General features: G+C 39.2%; 1 protein-coding gene across 2 annotated transcripts in view; it reads left to right on the top strand.

Moving 5' to 3' along the window:
• The window catches only part of LOC101827344 (sperm-associated antigen 6), a 56,607-nt gene extending 42,447 nt beyond the window's left edge, over window positions 1-14,160 (top strand). Inside the window, exons 9-11 of one of the 2 annotated variants that reach the window (XM_005077574.4) lie at window positions 5,333-5,449; window positions 9,570-9,715; window positions 13,272-14,160. In XM_005077574.4, the coding sequence (XP_005077631.1) occupies window positions 5,333-5,449; window positions 9,570-9,715; window positions 13,272-13,341 (333 nt within the window). In that variant the 3' untranslated portion in view covers window positions 13,342-14,160. The remainder of the gene's footprint in view (window positions 1-5,332; window positions 5,450-9,569; window positions 9,716-13,271) is intronic. The other variant, XM_021231507.2, reaches the window with a different exon arrangement.
• Window positions 14,161-14,389: the final 229 nt, after the last annotated feature.

Below are 14,389 nucleotides of genomic sequence, written 5' to 3'. Positions count from 1 at the left end.
TGGTGAATGATTGTTTTGATGTGTTCTTGAATCCAATTTTCCAGTATTTTATTGAGTATTTTTTGCATCAATGTTCATGAGGGATATTGGTCTGAAGTTCTCTTTTTTAGTTGTGTCTTTGTGAGTCTTGGGTATCAAGGTTATTGAAGCCTTGTAGAAAGAGTTTGGCAAAGACCCTTCTGCTTCTATTGCATGGAATACTTTGAGAAGAATTGGTACAAGATGATCTTTGAGTTTCTGGTAGAATTCTGCTCTGAGGCCATCTGGACCTGGGCTTTTTTTGGTTGGGTGACTTTTGATGACTGCTTCCATTTCCATAGGAGTTATAGGTCTATTTGAATTGCTTATCTGTTCTTGATTTAATTTTGGCAAGTGATAGTTATCCAGGAAGTCATCCATTTCCTTTAAATTTTCGAATTTTGTGTAGTACAGGTTTTCAAAGTATGACCTGATGATTCTCTGAATTTCCTCAGAGTCTGTTGTTATGCCCCCTTTTCATTTCTGATTTTGTTAATTTGCATGCTCACAGTCTGCTGCTTGATAAGTTTGGATAAAGGTTTGTCTATCTTGTTGATTTTCTAAAAGAATCAACTGTTTGTTGCATTGTTTCTTTGTATTGTTTTCCTAGTTTCTACTTTATTGATTTCACTCCTCAGTTTGATTATTTCCTGGCGTCTACTCCTCCTGGGGGAGTTTGCTTCTTTGTGTTCTAGAGCTTTCAGCTGTGCTGTTAATTATCTAGTGTAACTATTCTCCAGTTTCTTCATGTGGGCACTTAGTACTATGAACTTCCCTCATAGCAATGCTTTCAAAGTGTCCCTTAGGTTTGGGTATGTTGTGTCTTCATTCTCATTGAATTCTAGGAAGTTTTTAATTTCATTTTTTATTTCTTCTTTGACCTAGGAATGGTGCAATTGTGCATTATTCAATTTCCATGAGTTTGTAGGGTTTCTGCAATTTTTGTTGTTGTTGAATTCTAATTTAACTCATGATGGTCTGTTAAGATGTATTGAGTTATTCCAATAATTTTTGTACCTGCTGTCATTTGATATGTTGCCAAGTATGTGGTCGATTTTTGAGAAGATTCCATGTGGTAGTGAGAAGAAGGTATATTCCTTTTTACTTGGATGGAATGTTCTATAGATGTTTGTTAATCCCAACTGGGTCATAACTTCTATTAGTCCCTTTGGTTCTTTGTTAAGTTTCTGCCTGGTGTTTCTGTTTAGTGGTGAGAGTGTGGTGGTCTTCCACTGTAAGTGTGTGGGGCTTTATATGTGATTTGAGGTTTAGTAAATTTCTTTTACAAAAGTGGATGCCTTTGTATTTGGGGCATAGGTGTTCAGAATTGAAACTTCATCCTGGCAGATTTTTCCTGTAATGAGTGTGTAATGACCTCCTTCATCTCTTTTGATTGATTTTATTTTAAAGTCTAATTTGTTAGATATTAGGATTGCTATCCCCACTTGTTTCTTGGGTCCTTTTAATTGGAAAATCTTTTCCCAACCTTTAACTCTGAGTCTGTCTTTGAGGCTGAGGTGTGTTTCTTGTATGCAGCAGAAGGATTGGTTCTGTCTTTGAATCCATTCTGTTAGCTGTGTCTTTTTATAGGTGAGTTAAGACCATTAATATTGAGGGATGTTAATGACCATTGATTGCCCATTCTTCTTTGATTTGGAATGGTTGTTGGTGGAATTATGTGTGGAATTATGCCCCTTCTTTTCTTTTGGCTGTTGTTAAGGTGGGGTTATATAATGCCTATGTTTTTCTGGTTGTAATTTTAACTTCCTTGGGTTGGAGCGTCCCTTCCTTCCAGAACTTTCTGTAGGGCTGGGTTAATGGACATGTATTGTTTTAATCTAGTTTTGTCATGGAATATCTTATTTTCTCCTTCTATAGTTATTGAAAGCTTTGCTGGGTATAGTAGTCTTGGCTGGCATCCATGCTCTCTTAGTGTTGGTAGAATATCTATCCCGAACCTTCTGGCTTTCTGAGTTTCCATGGAGAAGTCAGGTGTAATTCTGATAGGTTTGTCTTTATATGTTACTTGACCTTTTTCCTTAGTTGCTCTTAATATTCTTTCTTTAGTGTATATTTGGGGTCTTGATTATTATGTGGTGAGTGGACTTTTTTGTGGTCCACTCTGTTTGGTGTTCTGTAAGCTTCTTGTACCTTCATTGGCATGTCTTTCTTTAGGTTGGGAAAGTTTCCTTCTATGATTTTGTTGTATATGTTTTCTGCCCCTTTGAGGTGGTTTTCTTCACCTTCTTCCATACCTATTATTCTTTGGTTGGTCTTTTCATGGTGTCCCACATTTCCTACATATTTTGTGATAGGAATTTGTTGGACTTAAGAGTTTCTTTGGTCGATGAATCAATTTCTCCCAATGCATCTTCAACACCTGAGATTCTCTCTTCCATTTCTTGCATTCTGTTGGTTATGCTTGTATATGTAGTACCTGACCATTTACCCAGCTTTTCTATTTCCTGCCTTCCTTCAGATTGTGTTTTTTTATTGTCTCTATTTCAGTTTTCAACCCTTGCACTGTTTGAATTGTTTCTTGCAATTTTTGCTTTTTTTTTTTGTCTATTTGTTGAATTTTTTTGTTTGCTTTTTCTTCCATTTCTTGCATTTTTTTGGTTTGTTTTTTCTTCCATTTCTTTGAAGGATTTCCCCATATCCTCTTTGAAGGCCTCTATATTTAATGAAGTTGTTTTTAAGGTCATTCCCTTCTGCTTCATTTGCATTGGAATGTTGGAACCTTGCTGGTATGGAGTCTCTAGAATCTGGCGGTGTCATATTTGCTTTTCTGTTGCTGAGTGTGTTTTTGTATTGTGTCCTTCCCATCCCTTCTTCTAGTGGGTGCAGAAAGAGCCTCTTACTGACTTGGTGGTTAGGGGACCAGAGTTCCCTTTCGGTGGGTGCGAGCAAGTTCAATACTCTGGTAGTTCACCTCTTCCTGGATCTAGTCCTGGTCCTGTTGGTTGAGAAGAAGACTGGGAATCTGGGGTGCATAGGCTCCCACCGGGACGGGAGACTCAGTGACAGTATCCAGGCACTGAAGCATGGGCCCAAAAACAGTCCCTGAATTGCCTGGCCCCATGGGTGGAGAAGAAGACCAGGAACCTGGGGTGTATTGGCTCCTACTGGGAGTGGAAGCTCTGTGGCAGTCCCCAGGCACTGGTACTGTTGGTGGATCACCATTCCTTAAAATGGTTTGTAAAGGTATAGTTGGATCACTATGACCAAGTCAGCTTATAGAAGGAAAGTATATTTTGGCTTACAGTTCGAGAAGGATAAGAGTCCCGCATGGCAAAGAGTCATGAAAGAGAGAAAGAGAACTGGAAGTGGGGTGACCCTATAAACAATCCCCACCTCCACCTGTACTGTGCTTCCTGCAGTAAGACCACACCTTCTTTCTTTTTTCTTCTTATTTATTCTTCTCTTATATAATATATCCTGACTATAGCCTCCCCTCCCTCTCCTCCTTCCAGTCCCCTTCTCCACCACCTCTCTCCCCCAGATCTACTGCCTCCATTTCCCTTTGGAAAAGAACAGGTCTCCCAGTGAACATAGCATAACAAGATGCAATAAAACTAGGCACAAACCCTCTTGTCAAGATTGGATGAGGCAACCAAGTAGGAGGCAAAGGGTCCCACGACCAGGCAAAAGAGCCAGAGACATATCCCTCTCCCACAAACACCCCAAGCTAAACAACAGCAGCCTATATGCAAGGACCTGTCAACTCCTGTGAATCCTGCTTAGTTGATTCCATGGACCTTGTTCTAGTGTGCTCGACCCCTCTGGCTCATACAATCCAGACTCCCCATCTTTTGTAGTGTTCCCTGAGCTCTGTGTAATGTTTGACTGTGGGTCTCTTCATTTGCTCCCATCAGCTGCTGGGTGAAGACTCACTGATGACAACTGGGCTAAGCACTGATCTATGAGTATAGCAGACTATTGTCAGGAATCATTTCATTTCCTTTTTTGGGGCCAGTTGTTTGGTTCTACCTTAGGTCTCTGGGCTATCTAGCTTCCAGTTCCTGGCCATCCAGGCTTCCTCTTAAGGCATGGGACTCAAGTTAGACTAGTCATTGCTTGGTCACTCCCATAAGCTCTGAGCCATTATTGCTCTAGCAAGGGCCATATCTATTAAGCCTTCTTAAATAACACCATCAACTGGAAAACATATATTCAAATGCCTGAGCCATTTCTTATTTGAACCTTCACAATAATATAGTAATATTGTTGAAAATTGAGAACTTCTTTTAAGCTTACACAACCTGTGGGGGAAAGGTTGGATTGAATCTTTTACATCTTATTTAATATATTAAATAGTATTTGAGGCCAAATGTGTCAAAAGAGAAAAGGCCATAGAAGCTTTCTTAGTTTGGGTGTCTAAAGAAAAGTCTAAAATTTAATAGACCATTTTCTGCTAACACATATCTGATAGTTTTACAGAACTCACTTACAAAATTTACAATGTGAAACGGTCCTTCCTTTCAAGAGCATTTACTAAGCACCCAACAACAAAGTTGGAGGACCTCAGAGAAAGGAAATGTGAGGGGCAGAACACACAGCTGTACAGCAGCACTCAGATGTGCAGTTCTCAGGAAAAGATCGATATCAGCCGTGCAGCTGAAGCCTTCCAGAATGGGAGAGAAACAAACACAACAGCTTCAGAACTAGTGGTGGCATGCTACAGTCACAACAGGCTCTTCAGTCACATGCTTGCTAAGGGGCAGCCCTGCATGGTGTCACTTTGAAAGATGGAACCATGCTGGAGTTAAAGTAGCATGTGTACATGTGGTACTTGTCCTCCTGTGGTGGGTGATGCAGTCTCTGGTGTTGGGAGTTCAATAAATTGTGTTTTGCTTCTACTTGAGAAGGAGGAAATGTCCACCTATGACATCACTGCATCTCTCTAAGTGCTAACAATAGATACTTCTGAATGCATATATATCTGAAAATGACACTGTAGATATTTTTCATATTTATTGATTAAAAGAAATAGGGTATTTAGTTACCTGTTTTGCATTTATAGACTTTATACACTACAGTGCTTTGTCTATATAGTATGTAATGCATGATAAATTGTAGCCCTCATCATTATACTTTATAATTTTAACTCCCTCATAGATATTTTAAAAACTTAACAATTCACTTTATGTTTTAAGATTTAGCATGGAGACAACTGTCAAGGTATTCTATCATAAAAACCAGTCAAAATAGTTTTTTATACAACTATTAAAAAATGTAACAACTGCAGGGTAGATCAGTAATATAGGATATGGACTGTTAAGATTTCATATGCATTTGCTTTGTATTTCAATAGAGTAAAAAAGCCATAAAGAATATCCTTCAAAAGTGCACCTACCTTCCAGCCCTTGAGCCGTTTCTGTACGATGCGCCTCCTAATATCCTGAAACATGTTGTTGGGCAGTTCAGTAAGGTAAGAAATGCACTTGCTGCTCTGCCGTTCTCGTCTGTGAGTTGGGGTATGGGCTTCACTATTTAATCCTCAGCTCCTACCAATACGTATTTACACAGATGCATAGATTAAAACCCGCAGTGACCTGTAACCCTCCCTCCTTTTCTACTTTTCTCACATAGCCTCCACACAGCCTTTTCCCCAACCCTCTCCCTCTCTACACTGTTTTTAAAATCCATTCTGAGGAAGTACCTAGTATGTCAACACACAAAACATCGTGATCAGGCTGGCTAGATGGCTCAGAAGGTAAAAGTACCTGGCATACAAGCCTGACAGCCTGAATTGGGTCCCTGAACCTATGATAGAATGATAGAACCTGAAAAATTGTTCTCTGACATCCATGTGTGCGCCACGGCCTGCACATGCACATGTCCATGTTCACACAGTAAGAATAATAGTGATGATGATAATGATATAAAATTTTAGCTGGGCAGTGGTGGCGCACGCCTTTAATCCCAGCACTCGGGAGGCAGAGGCAGGCGGATCTCTGTGAGTTTGAGGTCAGGCTGGACCGACAGCCTCCAAAACAATACAGAGAAACCCTGTTTTGTAAAAACCAAAAAAAAAAAAAATTTAAAGAGGTGAACCCTCATACCACTATTGTGGATTAATAAGTATCTTTTCATCTTTCCCAGTGACCTTTAATCTCATACATCTAGGAGTATAGCAAAGATTCTTATTTAAAAAAAAAAAGAAAAATTGGAGCCCCTGAAGCATTTTCCAGAAACTCTTTGCACTTACTGCAGATTCTGTCCCTCATTTAGTCATATTCACTTGCTTTAACATGTTTCACTTTAAATTTATTTTCTGTGTGTGAATGTTTGCTCACATTCTGTGTGTATGTCTGTGCACCATGTGCTTGCCTCTTGCCTGAGGCCACAAGAAGGCGCACCATACATGGACCTGAAGTCATGGGTGATGTGAGCCCCCGTGTGGCCTCCAGGAATTGAGCTCAGGTCCTCTTCAAGACCTTACTTGCAAGTTCCTAGCTGCTGGGGCATCTCTTCAGCCCTGCATATCCAAAAATTTATGACAAATTTCAACAGATGTGACTGTCATATTTCTTATATGATTGCATGTTCAGTGTAAAAAATGAAGATAGAAACATTAAGTTGAGAAGTGTGGGACACCAGTTGATAAAGAAGGATCACGTGACGACCACAGTTGGTCAGTACAGGGTTTGGCTCCTGAGCACTACTGAGACTTGTGCTCCACACATCTGACACAGTAAGAGAGCCCATGTAAATCACCAGCCACAGTGGTCTGAATGCAATTAGAAGTTATTGCTTTGTACTTGGCATGGTCCCCAAGGTTTTACATATACTAGACATATGCTCTACCACTGCTATGTTCTAATTCTTCAGCAAAGTGGGACCCTCCAAAGCCTTAGTTTGCTTAGATGTAAGATTTAGTTTTAAGTGCCTTTTTTATTGTAAATATTAAATGAGATGGTGTATACTAAGAATTTACTTTAGTTGAAAACACACATTAAATAACTAAAAATGAAAACAAAATAATCAAATATTGTTTTAAAAGAAATAAAATATTCAGACTCATTATACATTTAGTCCCAACACTCAGGAGGCAGAGGCACAATGATTTCTGTGAGTTTAGTCCCAGTATGGTCTACCTAACAAGTTCTAGGCCTGCCAGGGCTACATAGTTAACAAAACATTGAAAAATAAAAAATAAAAAAGAAACAAAACATTCTAGTGGTTAAGGCAATTGCCTTTTTGATTAATTAGTATAAGAGAACATATTCATTTGAGTAGTCTTGCAGAACCACACAGATGAGACTCTCCTGTTTGCACATTGTATTTCTGCAACTAATGAACAAAAACAGTCTCCCTGTGTAGCCCCAAGCTGCCTGGATCTCACTCCCAATCCTTCTGCCCCAGCCTCCTACATGCTGAGATTGCTGATGTGTACACTGTGTACAGCTTTGCACTGTGTACACTGTGTGTGGTCTTGTAGGTGTGTACACTGTGCGCAGTCTTGCAGGTGTGTACATTGTGTGCAGTCTTGCAGGTGTGTACATTGTGTGCAAACTTGCAGGTGTGTTCCACTGTGCGCAGTCTTGCAGGTGTGTACATTGTGTGCAAACTTGCAGGTGTGTACATTGTGTGCAAACTTGCAGGTGTGTACATTGTGTGCAAACTTGCAGGTGTGTACATTGTGTGCAAACTTGCAGGTGTGTACATGGTGTGCAGTCTTACAGGTGTCTTCTACTGTGTGAAGCCTTGCAGGTGTGTTCCACTGTGCGCAGTCTTGCAGGTGTGTACATTGTGTGCAAACTTGCAGGTGTGTTCTACTGTGTGCAGTCTTGCAGGTGTGTACATTGTGTGCAAACTTGCAGGTGTGTACATTGTGTGCAGTCTTACAGGTGTCTTCTACTGTGTGCAGTCTTGCAGGTGTGTACATTGTGTGCAAACTTGCAGGTGTGTACATTGTGTGCAAACTTGCAGGTGTGTTCCACTGTGCGCAGTCTTGCAGGTGTGTACATTGTGTGCAGTCTTACAGGTGTCTTCTACTGTGCGCAGTCTTGCAGGTGTGTACATTGTGTGCAAACTTGCAGGTGTGTACACTGTGTGAAGTCTTGCAGGTGTCTTCTACTGTGTGCAGTCTTGCAGGTGTGTACACTGTATGCAGTCTTGCAGGTGTGTACACTGTATGCAGTCTTGCAGGTGTGTTATTCTAATTTTTAAAGCAGAGTTAGGTATTCATCTAGATGCCAGGTTACCAACAGCTTTCAGTTCTCTGCCCAGCTGACCTCTAAGCATCGTTGTTATTGGAAACAAGGCTTTCCAGAGATGAAGCCACCTCTGAGTAAGGTTCGGTGCAACAGACATCTGTGCTGTCTCCCTCCTTTAAGAAAACAACAGAATGTCCCTTTCTTCTTAGTTATATGACAATCCAACTAACCACAAAATACAGATAACATGCTGCAGTTTTACATGGAGAAAGCTAATCCGCTTTTTTACTTTCATGTCTTTTGGGTGCTAAATAAGAACTGACTGGCTAATTTAGTCATCTGAGAATGAGCAGTAAGGGATGAGTGGGTCACCCATAGACACCAGCTCTGGAACAGTACTTCTTAGAGTTTAATCTTTAGGCCCGTGAGAAAGATATGCTGGTCTTACTGAACTGCCATAAAATGAACACTAACCTCCTATGTTGAAGGTTCATACTAAGTAAATAAAAGTCATTTTGTGTGTGTGTGTGTGTGTGTGTGTGTGTGTGTGTGTGTGTGTGAGAGAGAGAGAGAGAGAGAGAGAGAGAGAGAGAGAGAGAGAGAGAGAACAACATAAAATTGGATGGGTAGGGAGGTGGAAAGGACCTGGCAGGAGGAAGGGAGAGTAAAGATGATCAAAACATTATATAAAACAATTAAATAGAAGAGAGAAAAGTCAGTAGAATATGTGGAAGTTAGACCACGAAATTCAAGTTCACTCACTTTTTAACAGGATTAAATCTCTTATAAATGTATCTTTGAGAATGTTTAGCCTCAGTTGGCCTCTCTTTCCAGTCATCCCAGCTCATGCTTCTCTTGTCTGTGTGCTGAGATTGCATGTGTCTACCACACCCAGGTAAGTTACTGCTGCAAACAGTGAGGAGTTGACCAGGCAAATGGGGGAGAACTCAGTGTGGTGGGAAGGCATTCTAGAGAGAGGGAAGGGCACAGGCAAAGGTAAGCAACGCCACAGCATTCGTGCTCTGAGTTACTGCAACAGCCGCAGTTGTAGAGTGGCTGACCAGGGCCCTGGACAAGTATTAGGAGATGGGTAGGAGGAACCCTTCCCGCCCTGTTCAGGAGCCTGCCTTCTATTCTGTAGAGGTGGAAAGACTTTGGAGTGTAAGCTTCATGTATGAGTGGCTAACATTAGCTTTGCTCATGTTCATTGCCTTAGTCCATTCCTACAACATTAAAAAATTGATGTACTTTCCGGAGTGTATTTTCCTTCTGATTACCAGCAGATCTGGATTCTCTGTTATAGATACAAATTATGCACTAAGTTATTTTCTGGAGTAAAACTCCAACTCAGGAAGGAAGAGATGATATTTTGTGCATTCTCCTTTCAAGGTGCTGCCGCATGACAGCAAAGCTCGGCGGCTTTTTGTAACTAGTGGAGGACTTAAAAAGGTCCAAGAGATAAAAGCGGAGCCCGGCTCTCTCCTGCAGGAATACATCAACAGCATTAACAACTGCTACCCCGAGGAAATAGTACGGTGAGGAGATGGACTGGGAATTCAATATTGCAATGTTTTCATTTTCTAATGCAGTCTTTATATCGAGTATGTAAGTATGTGGACTTTGAAATTTTACACAAGGCTCACTTACCTCACGGAAATCAAATAATTAGGTTATGTTCCTATTGACACATCCGATCAATCTAGACTGTCGTTTATGTCATGTCTATACTATTTTAATATATACTTTACTAAATACCCAAATGCGGAGTTCAAATTTAATTGCTTTGAAATTGTGAATATCTGCTATTCCCCAGGCATTGCATTTCTTAAGTTTATACCTACATTAATGGAAGTATAATAATTAGAAAAGTCGTGTTGAGTAACAAAAAGAAAGTTACTAATGAAATATAAAGATTTCATGAATGATGTTTATAATGTGCAGTAACTCAGAGTTTCTACTTTTTATTTTGAGACAGGGTCTCACTAAATAGCCAGAGTTGACTTGAATACCTTCTGTTTTGGCCTCCTAAGTGTTGAGGTTACAGCTGCAAGTCACCATGTTCTTGAACAGGAGATTATTGCAAGGTTGATAGCATGCATATATTTTTTTGCAATTCAGGAACTAAACCCAAGGCCTCATGCTTGCCAGGCAAGACAACTCCTGAGCTCTCACTGCAGCTCTGATGAATATTTTAAAAAAATAAAGTTGACTTGCAGAGCAATAAGCCCAAGACTCAGATCTTATAAACCAAAAAGAGAATTAGACACTTATTGCCTCTTAAATAAAAGTAAAATTGCCAAGGAATAATAGAGTAACTTAAATGATGGAGTCTTGACAAATGTGTATATTTTCTAGATCATTATTAGAAATTACAAATTCCAGATTTAAAAACTTAATAGTTATATGTAAATTATAGCTGTTATCTATGTCTTTCTATTTAACAATTACCATTTTCTGTTTTAAGATATGAAGTAACCTTGATTTTAAAAGCATAAAAACTTTAAAATTAAAATTTATTTTTACTCATAAGTATCCAGACAATAAACTCTAAAGTTAGAAGTGTATGTTTTGATTGCATGTGTTATCAGGGTTTTGCCTGCATGTGTGTAAGTACACCATCTGTGTGCCCAGTGTCCAGAGAGGCCAGAAGAGGGAGTGAGATCCCATAGAACTGGGGTTGTGAGCCACAATGTGGAAAACAGATCTGGGTCCTCTGAAAAAGCACCAAGTGGTCTTAACCACTGAGCCATCTCTCCAGCCCCAAGTTTATACACATTTAAGATGCTTACAAGACCTCTTTAACTAAAGAAGTTTCAATAAATCACTTGAAAAGTATCAAAAAGCTCCTATTATGTATAACTTCTATGTATAAAATATAACAAATACTAGAAGATCTACAATGCAACCCCTTCATGGAAGACTCAGGTAACATCACAAAAGTGGGGGCGGAAAGACTGTAAGAGCCAGAGGGCTGTGTCTGCCATGAGCCAGTGTCTTCCATGTATGTGTGAATGACATAAGTGGGTTCTTTTTTTGTCATCTCAATCACTAACATTGCATATCACACAATCTATGGATGTAAATAAGTAGGTGACAGAATGATTAAAGGGGTTAAGAGTTTAGGGCAGTAAAATTATCTTAAGGAATTTAAAATTACTATAAACCTTTATAAAGGCAGTACAAAGATAGAAGGAAGTTGATTGCTATTGAAGATATCTCTTTGGTGCATAGTTAGTCACTAACAAATCAACTAGACTGATTTGTCAGAAAGAAAATGTTTAATTTTGTTCATTGCTGTGTAAGTGTTGAAAGATAAATAGATATAGGGATTCAGTGCGTCTTTAATTCCACACTTCTTTATAATCAGAAGATAGTTTCCAAGTCATTAGCATCAGGATGCACTAGGAAGAATGGGGCTTTCTGATGGTTAGTGGACATGTGATATATTCATTTATGAGTCAGATTTGAGATTCATGTGTGGTCTGTATGAACATACAGGGGGCAGAGAATGCTAAATGTGGCATTGCATTTCTTAAGTTTATACCTACATTAATGGAAGTATAATAATTAGAAAAGCCGTGTTGAGTAACAAAAAGAAAGTTACTAATGAAATATAAAGAAATTTCATGAATGATGTTTATTTCATGATGAGGGCTAGTGGTTACATCTGAGCATATTTCCTTCTTGGGGAATACAGGTATCTGTAAAGTCTCTGAGGTCTTGGAGAAGGAAGTATAGCAATGGCAGGTAGCATGTAAATGAGCCTATTGAGGGTCCAATTGAGTTAACGGAGACTTATATTTAAGTTACTGTCTAATGGGAATACAATGTGAACCACATAATGGATTGGTAGGATCAACATAATAAATTTTAATTTTTTATTAACTCAAATATACAAACATGATTTTAATTTGTATCAATATAAAGTTGTTAATGAGTTACTTTATTTTTTATAATATTGTATTATTTATATTGCATGTTAATTCAGAGATCATATTCCAGTCAAAATTTGACATGAGTTTAGATTATGAAATTTATAGGTGAAAAAGTGACTTGTAGGTTATTCTAAGACCCACAACTGTACAGTGTATCAAGAGAGAGTTTGGGGCACTCAATTGTAAATGGGTGTCTTCATCAAACCTCTCCCTTCTGGGCTCAGAGATGTATAAGGAAGAGGAGGAGGAAAGATTGTAAGAGCCAAAATGTTGGATAACTCCAAGGGAACCATGCCTTCCAGACACAACAGGACTAACACATATGAACTCACAGAAACCATGGTAGAATGCATAGATCCTGCACAGGTTCAAGCCAGATGGGAGTCCAGTGCTGAGAGGGAGCGTGCACAGGGATCCTACCCATAATCAAAAAACTAACTTAAATTGACACTTACTTTCAAAGGAAAAAAATCAGTGTTTTAAGTGGAATCCCATTGGGTACAGTTTCCACACTTAAGTGCAAGCTCCATGCCCAGCAGTAGATGAGCAACACTAAATGAACTCAGTGGTGTTTCTGTAGACTTTAAAATTTGTACTAACTCAGACTAATAGAGAAATAATTGTGACCCCTTAAGTGAAAGACTACTTATAGTAATATTATGGAGCTGGAGAACTGGCTCAGCAGTTGAGAGTACTGGTTGCTCTTCAGGAGGATCTGGGTTCAGCTCACAACCAATTGTCATTCCAGTGCCAGGAGATCTGATGCCCTCTTCAGACCTCTGAAACCACAAGATATGAAAGTGGTATGCATACATACATACAGGTAAAATACGCATACACATAAAGTCAAAAGAAAAAAGTATCATCACTCACTGATAAAAAGGTGTCTGAGATGAAATTTTGCCCATGGATTGAAGGTTTTGCTTAGAAGATATCATTATATATTTCTCAGGTGTTCTATTCCTTCTTAAGTACAATATTGTAAGTTGGTATTCTTCATAGTCTCTAACCATATGCATAAAGCATTATTAGAAGAATGTAACTATTAAGAACATATCAGGTTTCATTTATATTATTTCAGTAAGTTCTTATGTAGAATCTTTTGAGTCCACCTTTGAAAACTTTCCCTCTCTAATAGAAGATGTATTTTTTTCAGGTATTACTCCCCTGGATACTCGGATACACTTCTGCAGAGGGTGGACAGCTACCAGCCACTTACCAACTGAGCAAAGCCTATTTTTATACTCCGCCGTTTCCCAGGAGAGTATGAATAATGATTGTTAAAGTTCTTTGAAAGTACATTCTAGCTTCATTCAATATGAGATACCTTTAGATAATGTTTTCTAAATGTATGTAATAGTTTAAGAATTAGTAGCTGGAATATATGAAGGAGTAGTCATAGCCATTTGCATGCATAGGAATTTCTCTAAAGATAGACTTAAAATGACATTAAAAGGTTTAAAACATTTGTTATTGTTCTGCTGAAAACCACATACAAACAGCACAAACACACTCTCTAGCTGAGAAATGCTATTCAGCAAGGCTTAGGCCATTTTGGCCATTTTCTCATACACCTTTCATGTTACACAGAAGCATCTAGAAGGGAAAGAGCTGGAAGGTGGGCAGGGGCAAATAACCTTGAAGAGGCTCTGATGCTGGTCGCACAAACTCTCTGGACTAATGCAAAAGCTGAATAGCTCGTTGGGTTCCCGAAGAACTTAGAAATGGTCTCATTCCCACTGGGTCTGCAGCACTGTCCCCACTGGGGTTCCCCACTGAAGGGTTCCCAGCATTGCACCTGGTATCTGTGCTCTCTGTTCCTCTTGAGAAGCTTCTTATTCGTGATCCATACTCAAGAACAAAACGTGGAATATTCACCTCCATTGTTCCCTTGTCCTAGGTTCATTTCACCAAATTTCAGAAGTCATGTTTTCAGGGATTTGAGTATTTTGAACAGAATACATCAGGCTCAGACTTTATATACATCTTATATTAGATTCAGTAATGGGGTCAAAGAAGATTTCAATAAAGTGTTAAAAACAGCATTAGAACTGTCCTTTTTGTTTTTTGTATCCAATGATTTTCTGACATTGTCAGTATGTGTGACACTATCCTTGGGCCTAAAGAGGCGTCATCAGGGGGCCTGAAGAGGAGGTACAGGTCAGCCTAGACAACCTTTAGGACAGTGTGACTTGTCCTAAAAACCTAGTTTCATGTCTCCTTCTTGGAATCCCTCAGCCTTTGATTTTTTTATCAAAAGGAAAATATTCATTT

The sequence above is a fragment of the Mesocricetus auratus genome, unplaced genomic scaffold, assembly GCF_017639785.1.
Source record: "Mesocricetus auratus isolate SY011 unplaced genomic scaffold, BCM_Maur_2.0 Super-Scaffold_100008, whole genome shotgun sequence".
NCBI classification, from domain to species: domain Eukaryota; kingdom Metazoa; phylum Chordata; class Mammalia; order Rodentia; family Cricetidae; genus Mesocricetus; species Mesocricetus auratus.
The sequence above is the reverse complement of the archived record's forward strand: the minus strand, read 5'-3'. Positions and strand labels throughout refer to the sequence as shown.